This window comes from Mus musculus, chromosome 14, assembly GCF_000001635.26.
Source record: "Mus musculus strain C57BL/6J chromosome 14, GRCm38.p6 C57BL/6J".
NCBI lineage: Eukaryota > Metazoa > Chordata > Mammalia > Rodentia > Muridae > Mus > Mus musculus.
This window is the reverse complement of record NC_000080.6, coordinates 12,338,501-12,354,434: the sequence shown is the minus strand read 5'-3', so window position 1 is coordinate 12,354,434 and position 15,934 is coordinate 12,338,501. Positions and strand designations below refer to the sequence as shown.

General features: G+C 48.9%; 1 protein-coding gene across 2 annotated transcripts; it reads left to right on the top strand.

The window, feature by feature from the left end:
* Positions 1 to 7,631: 7,631 nt before the first annotated feature.
* Positions 7,632 to 15,443, top strand: Fezf2 (Fez family zinc finger 2). 2 transcript variants are annotated; one of them, XM_030247890.1, is made up of 6 exons: positions 7,632 to 7,838; positions 8,593 to 8,848; positions 9,197 to 10,086; positions 10,383 to 10,517; positions 10,664 to 10,796; positions 11,677 to 15,443. In XM_030247890.1, the coding sequence occupies exons 3-6, from the start codon at positions 9,250 to 9,252 to the stop codon at positions 11,937 to 11,939; spliced, it is 1,368 nt and encodes a 455-aa protein (XP_030103750.1). In that variant the 5' UTR covers positions 7,632 to 7,838; positions 8,593 to 8,848; positions 9,197 to 9,249; the 3' UTR covers positions 11,940 to 15,443. The 2 variants fall into 2 exon arrangements, with proteins under 2 accessions (XP_030103750.1, NP_536681.2); NM_080433.3 differs by lacking the exon at positions 7,632 to 7,838 and having other exon boundaries at positions 8,570 to 8,848; positions 11,677 to 12,543.
* Positions 15,444 to 15,934: the final 491 nt, after the last annotated feature.

Here is a 15,934-nt window from a genome sequence, read left to right as displayed (position 1 = left end):
GAGGCCAGCCTGTGAGTTCCAGGACCGCCAGGGCTACACAGAGAAACCCTCTCTCAAAAAACAAACAAACAAAAAAGAAGACTGACAGTGTCAACTAACCCGGACCCTCTGGGAGCTCCCAGAGACTAAGCCACCAACCAAAGAGCAAACACGGGTTTGTCTAAGGCCTCCCCTTCCGCCCTGCCCCCACACATGCATAACAGAGGACTGCCTTGTCTAGCCTTAGTGGAAGAGGATGTCCTAATCCTGTAGAGACTTGATGAGGGGAGGGGTAATCTTTCAGAGGCAAAGAGAAGGGGAGATGGGGGGGGGATCTCTGAGGTGGGACCAGGAGTGGGGGAACATTTGGGATGTAAATTAATTAATCATACATAAATAAATAATAAAACCACAAGCACTTATTATGGTGGTTTCTGTGCAAATTCTCATTTAGTCCAAGGAAACACAAGTCCAACCAAAACATGGCTTCTTCTCTAGAAAAAGAGCCAGGCAGTGGGCTGAGGAAAGGTGAATCTACCTCTCCGTAGAAAAAATGCCTGAAAAAAATGCTTTTGATTATGTCAGCTCTAAGCCTGTAACTTTCAATGGAAACATTTCTTAGATGATTTTTCTTCACAGCTAGGGAATTTTTAGTTGCCCTGTCCTGGCCAACTTCACCCTTTCAGAGTCTTGTATCAATCTAGCCACACCTATCATTCATTCCTCAGGCACAAAAGCTAGCTGTTTGGATGACAGAGACCATTATGAAGGGAGAAGATCATGTCCTCTTGGTGAGTGAGCATCATTCCTGTGATACTCCTGTGTTTCTAGGGTGGAATGTTCCCCGACAAGTGTGCGTGGCTACCTAATAAATAAATTCTATTGCCTTTGAATTTCTCTGGAGAAGAGAATATTATACTTACTACAGCCTCCTTGTCCCCATCTGGGTGCTATAGGGGGTGAGTACTGATACCAATTTTGAAATGACATCAGACTTGCAGCTCATACACCTGACAGAATCCACCATAAATCTCTACAGGAGTGGGTTGTTCATCGAGTACTTTGTTTGGTTTCTGTTTTCCAAAGCTTTTTTTTTTCCTTCCTAAAATAAACTTCCCCACCCTTTCCGAGAGCAAAACTGCTCATTCTGCTAACTGGGTCACTTGCCAGAAAGTCAAGATTCTGTCTGTCTTTTCTCTGGCCTTGTGTAGGGCCAAACTCCAGTGAGTTGGGCTGTAATGATTTGTCAAGGTTTTCTATTAATGTTGGCTCCTACAAAGTCCCTATTCAGTGTTCTTTTGCACTCACCCAGCTCCTCTACCTCAGAAGGCAAACTTCCGGAGTCTTTGGAAAGTCAGAGGTAGTCCCTAGCCTAAGCTGACACCTGAAGCCCTGAGCAAGGGGGAGCTCAAGTCCATGGCTGCCATCTTTTGCTGAAGCAAGGAGCAAGGGAGAAACACTTTAAGTGGATCCCCCGATTTAGCATCCTTGATCACCCAGGTAGTTCCCTTAATAATGGGTCAAACACCCAACTGTAAAGACAACCATGGTAGAAATTTAATATCACTCATTTGTATGAGTTTACCTAAGGTTCAGTTAACTGATCCAGAGGAAGAAATTAAAGAAATATTAGTCAAGAGGCAGGAAGGGAACAGTGTTCTTTTGGAAATTGGGGGCTGCGAGCAATCAGACAAATTCATGGTGATTATTTACTTATTAACAGACACAAGAATATGATAAGCACGTGGATCTAATACGTGGATCTAACAGATATATCTAAGTATAAAATATATGGAGAGAAGTAGAAAGTGCAGAATACACTACTTGATAAACATGAATAAACCTGCAAACACTTTGCTCAAGAACTCTCTTCATATTTTGCTTCCTTCAAAATATTTTGTGTTTAGATCCAACATCTTTTGCATAACATTGTATCCATGCTATTATATATTTCAGTAGCCAGTCATTCTCAAAGATGTATACAATTTCATGTTGTGAATAAGCCACCACTAAACTCCTGGTTCCTCTGGTAGTGGTTAGTCACACAGTTGCCAGTTTAGGGCTTCAAACAATTATGCTGCTGTGGACCTTTGTAGTACATGCCTCCTAGCGACTTCAGATACACATTTCTGTTGGGTGCATAGTAGGCATGCAACTGATGGACCACACTTAATACAAACACCCACCCTTAATAGACCCTGACAAACACTTCCCCAGTGTTTATCCCTAGTAATACTCCACCAGCAGCACCAATTTGCTTAGCTTTGGTTTTGTTGTGGTGGTTTTATCTTGTTTTGTTTTGTTTTTGCATGATATTTATGAGTCCAAGCTCTGCAAAGAACCTCTTAACCAGCTCTGTGAATTGGTGTGTGTTGCATATCCTCCAGGAATCTCAACCTTGGTATCTTTATGGTGGATAAGGATTAAAGGTTTTGACTTCGGATGCTCTGAGAACTGAATGGCATAGGTGCTTCACTTAGTACTACATCTGGCTAAGTACAATAGTCCATCTGCTCATTGTTATCCAGTAGTCACACCCTATGTAGCAGGGACACTGATGGAGGAAGAAATGGGTTCAGTCTGGGAGCAGCTCTATTCATCATTTCTGGAATTTCCAATTTCTGTCTGCTTAAGCCAGACCACAAATTCCCAGCAGAGTGAAAGGCTGAGTTTCCTCTAGGTAAGGTAAAGACCGAAAAGAACTTTTCTTTTTGAATGTGCACACAGGGAGTTCTTGTTAAAGGCTCTCTCTCTCTCTCTCTCTCTCTCTCTCTCTCTCTCTCTCTCTCTCACACACACACACACACACACACACACACACACACACACACACACACACACACACAATGTAGCCAGGTATACACTAGCTGAAAATACAACAGTTCAGGGCCTTAAGAAACGCACTATCCAGTTCTGTTCACCACAGAACTTTGGGGGACTCTGAAGTCCCTTCCTCTTACCCTTTGCTCTCTTAAGTTGCTTAACTCCTGCTCTTAGTTCTTAACGCTAATACTTTTGGGCAGGCTTCACCAAGGAGTTTAACCAGCTGCCAAGTTAAATAACTGGGAGGATCCTAAGCCATCTTCCCAGGGTGCAAATCCACATCTTCTGTCTACACTAGGCCCATCACTCACCAAAGCGCCTTTTTATTTCATGTGTTTGTGCACATATATATTGCATTTAAAATACATTATAGTTGCTGTTTATAAATAACTTCTTTCAGATTGCATACCAAAATTGAGTCTTAAGAAAACTCAGGTGTAAAGGAACGCTCCTTCACGTCACCCGGAAAAATGGCATGTCCGCTTACAAAATGCTGTGCCAAGTATTGGATTAGATTCCTAATCAAATGCCATTTCTAGAATGTCGATAGAATATACACACACATGCATATACACGATATGCATGCATATGCATATATACGATATGCATATATATGTTTGTGATTATATATGCATTTAGGGCAGAGAAGAGAGTGCATCAACCCTGCAAGGGTAGAGACTACAGATCTGCACTCTGGGGAGATTCCCTCTGTCCTAGGAGTGTCTACACTGCTCAGATTTCTGAAGAAAAGAGAGTGTCCTCCGCTGTGATCACCCAGTTGTTAGAAGAATCCTGGAAATCCACATATAGGTTTGTATCACCGCCCCACCCCCACTATCTGCCTCAGGCTGAAGGCCTGGAGACTCCTGGTCTAAAGGTGAAACTGTCTGTTGGTACATTGAAATTTGCCAGTCCTTGAAAGCTAGGAATGCTGCTAAACATCTGCTTGGTGCAGAGGGCCAGGCTTTGTGCTATTCAAGCTCAGCACCGTAGCACCCAAAGGTTGCGAGCAGATAAAGACCGCAACCAGCCCATCTATCTTGGTAGTCTAGGCCTGGGACTGTGCGATACCTGGAACCGGACAGCTCTCCAGGCACACGCGCCCTGCCTTGTTGGGCCAGGGTATCTGAGGCTCTTTGTCTCTCCACACAGAAAATAACGCTCACCAAAAGCGGAGGCCCCTGTGTCTTGAACAGCCTCGCGCACCGGCAAGGCTGTTCAAATGTTTTCAGTAGGATGTTTCCTGGGGTGGAAAGGAGGATAGCAGATCAATTTCTCTTCAAAAGTTAATGAATTTTAAGCAGCGGCTAAAGGTGGTTCCTACGTAAATCATATTTTAAATGGAAGGGAATGAAGGGAAGAGAGAGGAGTGAGGAAATAGGGAGAGAAACGCTGAAAGATTTTTAAGGTTTGGGTTTGCTCCCCCAACCACCCCTAAATAAATCTGGGAGGGGAACAGTGACTGCACCAAATTTGCTCAGCGTTTCCCCAAACTAAGACGCCCCCCCCCCCACACACACACAGTGTGCTGCCCCGAGTGAGATAGCTTATGATGATCTATTATGTTTTGCAGTCATTGTAGGCAATAATATTAACAATAATTTTAAAAATTAAAACCAATTGACACCAGTCACCTAGGCTAGAACTGCAGCACCTTTTCGGAGTTGGGAGTCAAAATGCCTGCTTTTCTTTCCGGGTGCCAGAAGCGGTGCGAACGTGTGAGCTTCTATACAAGAAAGGGATTTTCCTCTGAGGTTGTCTGCATTCCGGGAAGGCATCTGCTAAGTAATTTGTCTTAAAGTGTGGGCGATTTCTGGAACTGATTTTTTTTTCTTACACAGAAGTCATTATTACAGTGGTTCAAGTTAGTGACCATATAATGGCCAGAGGGAAGGGGCAGAGAGACAAGCAAAACCCCGATGTGGCCACTCATATTTAATATGCTTCCTACAAAAGAAGCTCCTGTAAAATCAATAGGCAGCCGCCAGCTGTGCTTAAGCCTGCGATTTCAATTAGAGCACTGTGTTCGGTCTTTGGAGTTGGGCACACATCTCCACTCAGTGGTGTGCGCATTGCATAGTTCGGCCCTGGTGTGGTATCACATGGCCTGAGATTACACAGGTCCAGGCTAGGACAGGGCCCACAGAGCAAGAGAGATGCTGGGCTACGGGACTGGGTTGTGAAAAACAGGAAGTGTTGGGATCCAGAGGCACTTCAGGCTTCACTTGGTTTGCTTAGTAGTCCGAAGCCAAGACCAGATGGCAAAGAAGCAAGAGTCTTGTTTTTGCACCAACCTGGAGCTGAGGCCTACCACTGGGCAAGACCCTGTTGATCAAAAGGCTGTGCTTGATAGACAGTGGGTCTCTTGATTGCCCCACACACACCACCACCACCACCGTGAATTCTGTCCCTGGGACTATGAGAGTGATGTCTCCTTGTAGGCTTCTCTTGGGCAGGTGTCTGCTGCCCATCTCTCAGTCTCTTGCTCTCTTAGCACCAGTCCATCCTGGATTGGCAGTGCAGCCTGTGGCCTGTTGGGATTTGAAAACCCAGAAAGTCACCCCTTCCTGAGAAACTGTTTTAGAGGAAAGGTTTTTAAAGTAAGAAGTTTCCCAAAACTGTTTTTTTTTTTTCTGGCACACAACAACATGCTTTGAGAGATCAGCTTATATCTCCAGTAGACCACTTGTGGAGTTATTTGGGAACCCTCCCTACACTGAAAACCTGTAGGTTAAAAAGGTCACCCCTAATCTCACAGACCTCTCTCCACCAAATCTCTAAAATTCTGAAAGTTGAATTTCTATAGTTGTCTCAGCCTTCCTAAAAGGAAATTGGCCTTTTAAAAATCGGTGTGTCCTGGGAAAATAAATTTGGAGGAGGGGGCAAGGAATGGGGACCTCAGCACACCTTCCAGCACGCATGACTTTCCCCAGCCTTCTATTATCCTGCCTGAAATCATCTCGTTTACAGAAAATATTTGTTTGCACTATTAGTTGGTACTGGAGCTAATTACTCAATGTGTTAACGTGAAGTAATATGTATAAAAGTAGGATCAGTGTTTATTGTGTGGGTGAGCTGTTGAGCGGCGCTTGAATAAACTGCAATTAGGGTTAGATAGAGATTAATTAACATGTGAGTGGCAAGGTGTAAAATAGTTTCCAACCCTCCACTTCAATATAATCTGCAGGCAAGGGAAGAAGTTTGTGGAAGCTAATTAAATACTTTCATGAAAGCCAGTGTATTCACCCAACATTTGGAAAGAAAGGCACATTAGGGGCAACTTGTTTTTACCCAAATGTTTTCTTTCTGTGGAGGTAGTTCTGCTTTGTGATGGGAGAGAGAGAGAGAGAGAGAGAGAGAGAGAGAGAGAGAGAGAGAGAGAGAGAGATTAACAGAAAGCAGAAGGGATGGTAAAGCAGGCTCTTAGAAAGTCCTTGGAAGCCTATCAGCCTGATGGAGTGTTCAAACCAGCATGTCTTTCAGGTGCCGCGGAGATCCATAATTGCCCAATGTGGGGAAAGGGCTGGGGTGCAAGGCTGGTGGCAAGCAGGATTCCACAGGAAAGTCGGGATAGAAATTCAGGTTTTGAGGATGCAGGTGAACTGATATTATCTCAGTCAGTGCTGGGTGAGTGGTTTGCTTCAGATTTGGTGGGAGAGAAGGGTCATCTATAAGTTTGTCATTTACATAGAGATGGGGGACATTGGGTGTGGACTTACATCCCCCGTGGGAATGTCTTAAATTGAATGGGCGGTGTGAAAATATTCTTCTCCAGTTGGGCAGGACTCTAGCTTTGATACCTGGAAGTTTCAGCTTTGTGTGTGTGGTGGTGGATATTAAGGAGACAGACTCATAATTGCTGAATTTGAGGACAGTTTCAGAGTTTGGCAGGATGAGATTATTAGTCTATCATAGACCATTTCCACTGTCACTTCTCCTTGGAGATCTCTGTCTGTTGGCCCCCACCCCCACCCGTTCCCCAGCTATACTTTTCTTTTCTCTACCTGCTCCATCCACACCTGATCTGAAATGGCCATCGGAGGAGACACAGCTAGATAGGTGGATGGAAGGAAAGAGTTTTGCCGAGGATAGGATGTTGTTCGGCTGCAGTCCAAACTAGAGCTTTGCTCGTCCGTCTGGCGTTGGATGGACAGTTTTCCCTGGGATGGGTAGTAGTGGGCCGGGGATCAGATGGACACTCAGCTGCAAACGGAGAAGAGGGTTTGCCTTCACCGGCACTTTCCCCGGCTCCGCTGATGCTATATCTCTGGAGAAGGAATTGACTATCAAACCCTCAACCCTGTTTGCTCATATTATACCCACCGTAATCCTCTTAAACTGCCTTTGCGGCTACAAAGCTCTTGGTCTTGCAAAAGCCGGCTGGCAAGATATAATTGTCCGACGAACAAAAACAGCCAAAAGTTTTCAAAAACCCCATGCACAGCCCCTCTTTTCCCTAAACCTAATTCTCTCCTTCTCTAGCTAGCCCCCCCCCCCCCATAAGAACCCTCAGCCTCGACCACTTTTGTTGTCACCAAGAGCACCCGGCCTGTTGAAAGTGCTGGAGCTTCTTTGAGCAGTTTGTTGTGATACGCAGGTGGAATGGTCTGCAAACATGAATTCAGCCCCTCCAAACCCAGCGCCGAGCGCTCTGCTTTTGTGCGCCCGGCACAAAAACGCTGAATTCCTCCGAACTTACTTGGGGCCTGTCTAGAAAAGAGCCTTTTCTTCCCTCTGCTTGTACCTCTGGCCACACTAAGTCTTTGCCCGCCCCCCTTCAGACCCCCTCCTTCTCCCCTCTGATAATCCTTCTTTTTATTTTAGAAAAACACAAAACCCGGTTCCACGCGGTGCTTTAGTGGCTAAAAGTGAAAGAGCTGCCTTGGCAGAATTCAGCTCTATGAATCACTTCGGAAAATTGGTTCGACTGAATGGCCTTAGGAGGAAAAACGTTTTAATAGGATCCAGGGGAGGTTCTGCTGTTTCAATCTGCTCCTTAAACAGGTGGAGATTGGACCTTCTCAATTATACAAACAGTAAGTACCCAACAGCGGGAGAGCTGCCCTCCGAATCCTCCCCGCACGCAGCCCTAAACCAGGCGCAGAGCCTGCCTTTGCCTCTCAAACCCGATCACAAATCAGCAATTCGGATCGATTAGCTTCTCAAAGAGCCCTAGGCCTCTCAGGGCAAGAATCCCCCAGCCCTACTGAAAAAGTGGGCCAGAGAGCTGCAGGCGCACCCACCCTTCCCCAGGTCCCCAGGACCCCGGCACGCCGCCTGCCCTCCCGGACTCTTCGAGGTCGTCCTTAGGCGGCGGGGAGCTCTCTCTCGACCTCCGACGCCAGCCAAGGCGAGCTCGTTGCTTTTGCATAAATTAATATTTCCCCATTAACAAGTTCCCCCCTCCAAACGCGACGCCCGCGTCCATGCGCCACATCCTAATGAGGTAATTATCATTTGCGCGTGTTCGGGGCTGGCGCTGGCTCCGTAGGTAAATGGCAGTTTATTAGCACGGTGCCCAGTTCGGCTGCGCAGGGCTAAGGGATACTTTGGTGATTAGACGGACACCAGGGGCCCTTTGAGGTAGCGCGTCGGGGACACCCCGCCTTCCCCGCGTACCCTAAAACTGTAGGCCCCCCAAAGTTGTGAATCACCCAAGGAACTCTGCCTAGGTTTGGGTTTGGGCGGCCCCCACCTCCTTCCACCGGCAAAACCATCACGATTCTTCCCCCTCCCCCCTCCCTCTCTTCCCTCCTTCCCGATTCGCAAACCGCTCGCACTTTCCCGAAGGGAGCGCGGGCGCTAGTTGCCTCCTTTAAAGTTTGAGGGGCGGTGGCGGCGGCCGGCAGGCGCGGGGGAACGCAGGGTCCTCAACGGGAGTCGCGCCGCCGCCCATGTCATTCCACTTCAAGTGACTTCATGTGATGTCAGCTGAATGTAAAAGACAGTGATCTCACGCGGAGGGGAAGATGTTTGCCATCAAAATGTGACAGAAGAGACACGCTGCATGGCTCGGAACGCATCTCCTTGGCGGTGGGGGAAAGAGGTAAAAGCGAGGTGGTTCTTCCGGCCCTCTTTAACTTTGCTCTTTCAGTGCCCAGTTCCCAGCACGCGTGGCGAAGGCCTGGGTCCAGGGAAGGGCTGGGAGTGTTAATTTGAGACTCCTTTCTTCTACCCCTTCTCCTTTCCTTTGTACAGCCTCCCCCTTCTTCCCCCTTTCATAGTCCCAGGGCAATAGCTGGTGGGTTCCTTTGCGCGCCGGGTTAATGGGCGGTAATTTGGTACCCTTGGGTGCACTTTGTTCTGCTTCTGTTCATTTGAATGCAAATGGGTGACCGGGCCGACTAGGTGCTTATTAAATTGCGGTTTCCCCCCTGCCTTTTCCGGAATGCAGACTTAGAGGAGAGAGGCTGTGCCCTGGCCCAGCCTGGCCCAGCTTGGCGCGCCATGGCCAGCTCAGCTTCCCTGGAGACCATGGTGCCCCCGGCCTGCCCGCGCGCTGGAGCGTCACCGGCCACTTCTAAAACACTAGCTTTCTCTATCGAGCGCATCATGGCCAAGACGTCCGAGCCCCGAGCGCCTTTCGAGCCCCGGCCTGCTGCGTTAGAGGCAGACAGCAGCCAGAGCAAGAAACTGCTCAACCTCTGCTCGCCGCTGCCCTGTATGATCCCTCTCCAGCCTCTAGGCTACGAGGTGCCGTCCAAGACGCTGCTCAGTTACTCGGAGTTCTGGAAGAGCAGCCTCCGGGCGGGCGGCGGTGGAGGAGGAGGCAGCGGCGGGGGGGCCCCAGTGTGCGGCGCCAGCGGCTTGTGCAAAACCAACTGTGGCGTGTGCTGCAAGGCCGAACTGGGCCTCGCGCCTTCTGCGCTGCCCGCCGGCAGGGTCATCAAACCGCAGGTCATCAACCAGGCTGTGGGGCTGCCTGCCAGCGGCTCTCTCTACTACTTCAACTACCTGGACTCCACCGCTTACCCACCTTCGGAGCTCCTCGGAGGCCACCTTTTCCCATCCGGCCTCCTCAACGCACAGGCCCCCACTTCCCTGGCTGCTCACCCCAAGCTTTTTCTGCTGGAGAACGCCAAACTGGCCAGCCTGGCTGCGGACAAGTTCCCCCACCCAGCTTCCTATCCCCATAAGGAGCGCTTGCATGCGCCACTGGAGCAGGTGCTGAAGGAGAACTCGGCCTTGACAGCTGAACGAGGGGGAGTCAAGAGCCACAGCAAACTACCGGGGGGCTCTACTGACAGCAAACCCAAAAACTTCACCTGCGAAGTGTGCGGCAAGGTGAGGCCTACGGTTCTGGGGGGAGGGAGCTAGTAGCCCCTGACTTTCTTGGGCTGCCTTGTACACCTTTCTCTCAAGCAGAGGAGCTTCCCAATAGCTGCGCGCTCCGTTCGATGCTCAGTTGAGCCTCAGTTTCCTATTCTGTAAAATGGGGCTGTAAAATCGCCACACAGTTGACAAAAGGACTTGCTGGCTTCAGATGGGATGGTTGGTTAAGGGAGGTAAATTGTAGCCTCCGGGCCTGATTCTAGGCCCTTGGCAGACTCAGCCTAAGTTCCGCTCTCATCCTTCCATAGGTGTTCAATGCTCACTATAACCTCACCCGCCACATGCCTGTCCACACCGGAGCTAGACCGTTTGTGTGCAAAGTCTGTGGCAAAGGCTTCCGCCAGGCCAGCACTCTCTGCAGACACAAAATTATCCATACCCAGGTACGTGGCCCCTAGATCAGGCCCAGTCGGCGAACATCACTGCCCTAGTCTGAGCGGTAGTATTGGATTCTCCTTAACCTTGGTGGGGGGCTCTACTGTCCCTTGCCTAGGTCTCAGCCTTACTGTACGCACGCCCCTCTTCGCAGGAAAAACCACATAAGTGTAACCAGTGCGGCAAAGCCTTCAATCGCAGCTCCACGCTCAACACGCACATCCGCATCCACGCGGGCTACAAGCCCTTCGTCTGCGAGTTTTGTGGCAAAGGCTTTCACCAAAAAGGTAAGGTACTAAGCTAGGCACTCCCTCATCTCATCTTTAGGGTTCAGAGGGTCGCAGGGGAGGGGGAGTGTGCTGAGAATGAGGTGAGTGTGGTAGAGGCAGCACAAAAGCCGCAGGCTAGGGCGCAGCAATTCTTTGGAATAGGGTTGTGCAGACAGAGGTAGACGCTTTCCTGGCTGGGTTGGTAGACCTCGCTGGATTCAGGCTTGACTCTCGGGAGCACTGAATTTTGGAGCTGAGAATTAAGGAAAGGGGCAAAAAGGAAACATAGAGAGTATGGCTTCCCTTTGTAAGCACTACTTCCTTTTTTTTTTTTTTTTTAATCTAAGCAGTATCTTCCTATAGGAAGAATTTAAGATTGAGAGGTTTGGGGGTTGGGGGCAGGTCACCAGTGCTCCCAGACCCTGGGACTCTACTCAATTTCAAATGTAATTTTGTATCTTGAGATAGCAATGGGGATGTGGGGGGGGGGCGGGGAGGGTCGGTTCTAAGAACAGAGCTACCGAGCCTAGATTTTTGCGGATTTCTTGGAGCGAGGCATCAGCTCTAAGAACCCACTGCCTTCTTAGGCTGCACAAAAGTTTCCCAGCCCGCAGAGCTCGGCAGGAGGAACGCTTTGTGGGCCTCTGCACCGGCAGAGCAGGGCCTGTGTCGGCTGGGTAAGACCTGGTCCACCGTCCTTTCAGGAGCGCTCCGGCCTTGATGCAGACGAAGTTTGACAACTTCTTAGTTTGGAGAGGTCAAGCCTGCCTAGTCAAGCATCGCCTTCTGAGCTACTGCAGGGACTGAGGGCTGGTGGTGCAGGGTTTGGGGGAGGTCTTATTCCACTACAAACCCCTACGTTTTTGTTTTTGTTGTTGTTGTTTTTGCTCTTCCGTAGGGAACTACAAGAATCACAAGCTCACCCACAGCGGCGAGAAGCAGTACAAATGCACTATCTGTAACAAGGCCTTCCATCAGGTCTACAATCTGACCTTCCACATGCACACCCACAACGACAAGAAGCCTTTCACGTGTGCCACTTGCGGCAAAGGTTTTTGCAGAAACTTTGACTTAAAGAAACATGTGCGCAAACTTCATGACAGCGTGGGTCCCACCGCCACCCCCTCAGCAAAGGACCTAGCCAGGACAGTTCAGAGCTGAGAGCTACTGCCTTGTCCGTTCTTCCTGCCCTGTACCAACCCAAGCAGATCTCACGTATAAACTTATTTCTAAAATTAAAAGAAAAAAAAACTATAGCAGAGAGGCTAAAATCTATTTATCGAAACCAGCATATTTTTGGGGAAATGTAAACGTGTCCTCGATGACCGGCACAAACGCGTGGCTCCCACCTTTGTACATTCAGGAAACGTATTTAAATCCAGTGCGCTGAAACATATTTAATTCCAGGCCTCCGCTTCTCCTCAGGCAGCCGGCTTTTAATCCCAGCCTGTCACCGTGAGCGCCCAGAAGAGCGTGATGCCCCTGCCATCTTCACTCAACCTTGTAATCTCTCCTGTACAAGCGAACACGGAATATTACATATATATGACTCAATAAATAGAACCATTAGTGCGCGTCTTCTTTTCCCCATCCCCTCGCCACGAGGTCAGCTCAACAAATCCAAAGAAGGAGGTGGAACTAAGCATTTATAGCTTTTCCTTTCCCAAATGTAACTTTCTTGGGACACCGGGGCCAAGCTAAGGTTAAACCGTACTCCTGGTATGCTGGTATATTAAAGCACCCAGGAGCATGGGCCGAAACACTTCCATCCGGCTCCATCAATAGCCCAAGGTTTGATTTGGTGACTGAGCAGATACTTGGGATTCTTATTTGGGTGAGAAAAAAATTTAAGGGTCAAAAGTGGCTGGATGCTGTGGAATGGCCTTTGGGTATCCCGAGCGTAACAGCATGCAATTTAGGAAAAAGGCTGGGGTTTAAGGAGCGCAACCCTGGTCCTAGCCTCCTCTGACAGAGACAGCTAGAGGCTGTCCAGCCTAGGCCGTGCTGTTGAGCTCTTGGTGTCCTTTGCCTGCACTTCAGGTCTGGGCTGGCTGATCGGTAAGCGGCACCCTGCCGCGGGAGGGCGCGCCCAGCTCCCGGAGCTGGCCGATGTGTCCTCCCTGGTCGTGATTACCACGCAGTTAGCCCACTTCCTCAATAGCTATCTCTGCCGCCGTGCACGCTGATGAAATGATCTCACGCTTGCTTTCTAAGTAATGACCCAAATTAAGAGAGAAAACAGAGACCCTTCAAACAGCATTACATTAATCATCTAATCATTCCCAGGAGGGGGCCGGCTGCCGCCGCCCCGTTTGATCCGAATCTAGATAATCAAGAGCTCGGATTACTGGCGCGTCGCGCCTGGCCTCCTCCCTCCACCCCCACCCCCTCCACACTTTTAATATCAGCGCGGTGATTCAGCCCACGTCTTCTGGAACATTGTTCTTCTACACCAGAGGAAACGCGGCGCGGGGCCCGGGAGTGCTCTTCCACGCAGCCTCCGAGTTGAGGGGGTGAGAACTGCTGAGCGCTGACCCCATCCGGATTTGCACCGCGGGTGGAGGCTATTTGGAGGGAAGGATGGTTACTGCAAAGGGCAATCCCAGGTAACTCTTGACAGTAACTAGTGAGGGTTAGCCCAACGCGTTGTATACAGTAGGCACTCATTACTGAGAGCGCCACTGACTTCCACCAGAGAGAGAGAGAGAGAGAGAGAGAGAGAGAGAGAGAGAGAGAGAGAGAGAGAGAGATCCTCTTATTTCTAGAGCTCTTTCCCAGGCAGGCACTCAACACCTTTACTGTGGCTTTAGCAACAATTTGCAAGCTGTGTGTGTGTGTGTGTGTGTGTGTGTGTGTGTGTGTGTGTGTGTGTGTGTGTGATTATTCCCACTCTGCAGAGAAAAAGTAGAGGCAGAGAGACCATCTAAATGACACGCCCAGAGTTTCCCGGCTACGAAGGGCAGAGCTCCAAAGTCCGGGCTTCTAAGAGACCATCGCTTCCTTCAGATTTCATTGATGGAAAGCAGTCTCAGGCTTGTGGCCTGGAGATGCTCCTGGCCAGGGTGGAAGATCTCTCCTGCTCACAGCCAAACCTTCTGTCCTGGGCCCCCTCCCAATCTGAAGACCCATTGCGTTGAGAAGGAGAATTGTCGATTTTGTTTGCACAGAGGACAGCGACAGCTTCCTCAGGCTGTCGCAGGGGTATTTTTAGTACCTCCGATTCAGAAATAGGAACGCGTACATTAGAATTCCATTTCCTGAAAGGAGAGCGTCCTCGTTTTTTTGTATTCCTCTCCTTCCTCCTCCCCCAAGTCTGGGAAGATGTAGCCAGGGGAGGGGGGCGAGGAAGCCAGAGGGGATTTAAATGCTATCTTGTTCTGGCTGCAGTTCCCTGAGGAGAGATCGGGACCCAAAGGAGCAGGCAGATTTAACTCTCTATGTATGCTATAAAACCCAGGCAACCCCGGAGGGGTGAGGAGGACAGGGCCAAAGAGAATAGGAACTTCCCTCTTGGAGGCTGCATGAGTTTGACAGGTCAATCCCTCCACTTCTCCATTTCTTCTCAAAGTATTTTATTAACTTTGCTTGACATTCTTAGACCCCACTCCGTTCTAGAACACCTGAGTACTCTATATCAGTCATTTCAATCAGCTTCCTCCTCCTCCTCCTCCTCCTCCTCCTCCTCCTCCTCCTGCTCCTGCTCCTCCTCCTCCTCCTCGTTTTCCTCCTCTTCCTTCTCTTCCTCCACCACCACTAGCACCATCTCCCAAGCATACCTTTTCAGGTGTGCTGCTTGGAGATCCTACCATGTCAAGCACATCTTAAAACACCTCAGGAAGATATTTATACAAAGGCGAATGCCGAGCTGCGGAGTGCGAAGGGAAGTGGCTTGTAGGAAATTACAGTCAAGTGCCCTTCTCTTAAGGAAATCTGTTCCATGGAAGAGGGAGCATGCCACCCAGAAGGCTAGCTTCTAACTATCAAGCAACAGAGCCCGGAGAAAGTCTTCTGTTGTAACTTTCCATGTAACTTTTTTACAAAAGGACCTCCCCCTCTTGCAAACTGAAAATATGCGCCTTCAGGTTGGCGGTTGTAAAGTACTAGGGGGTTGTTTCTTTGCAAACTCCAAAGTGAATAAAATCCAGCTCAGGTGGAGCTGATGGGGCTCCCCTGCTTGTCCCTGCTCCCAGGAAGTGGTGCTCTGACTAGGATGGACCTCTGCAGTTTCCCTCCTGTTCCCACCGCCTTGAGGTTGTTTCTCTTAACTTGATTGTTACTTAACCTCCACACTAGGCTCCTGCCAATCTTGCGCACCTGAGAAGGTGTTATTTCACATCTGAAGGTAATTGAAGATAAACAGTTCTTCCAAACCTAGGCAGCTTAGCTCTGCCTTCCTCCGGTTGGACACCATTCCCTGGTTGAAGAGGTCTGTTATCTTGGTGATGGAATCCAGGAAAGACTGCCTTCTCCTGGAAAGAGTCAGCACTTTCCACAGCCAGCACCGAGCTCCCTCCTTAACCACTGTAGCCTGCCTTCTCCTTAGCATCGTGCATGGAAATCGTGGGCGAAAGGCTCTGTTTTCTCTCGTTTTTTTTTTCCTCCATAATATTAAATTGTTTGCATGACTTGAAGTTTGCAATATCAATAAATGACTTAAACAAGGTAGTCATCCGCTGCATATTAATATTCTAACCTTGATTAAATTGAAGAGGCCACCCTGAAAAAATATTTTTTTTAAAAAAAATCAAATTGCGGGGGAAGGGAATCCTATCATAGACACAAAAAAGACTCCAATTATCTTTTCCCCTACAAGATGTTTGTTCTGTCCATGACTGCTCACACTTCAGCAATCTTGCCAGCAAGACTCAAAAAAAAAAAAAAAAAAAAAAGAAAGAAAGAAAGAAAAGAAAAAAGAAAAGGAAAAAAAGAGAAAAACCCTCCTTCCAAAGCCACAGCCTTGTACATAACAGATTGCACAGTCCTATTGCCTTAGGCGGGTTAGAGGTTCCTCTCTACAAAGAGCGACACAGAGAAGTGCCAGCATCCAGATACATTTTGGGGGGTACTCCGCATGCTCTTGCCTTGGCGGCAGAAATGGGTTTACATGGAGCCCCATTTTGCTATTTGGCTCACAGAAAGGTAGAGGGCTGCCTGAG

What these genes read in the sequence shown, in the direction of transcription:
- Fezf2 (XM_030247890.1), top strand. Translation starts at nt 9,250, where the DNA reads ATGGCCAGCTCAGCTTCCCTGGAGACCATGGTGCCCCCGGCCTGCCCG. An exon ending in ACAAAATTATCCATACCCAG is followed by an intron (nt 10,518 to 10,663) that starts GTACGTGGCCCC and finishes CCCTCTTCGCAG; the next exon opens with GAAAAACCACATAAGTGTAA. An exon ending in CAAAGGCTTTCACCAAAAAG is followed by an intron (nt 10,797 to 11,676) that starts GTAAGGTACTAA and finishes GCTCTTCCGTAG; the next exon opens with GGAACTACAAGAATCACAAG.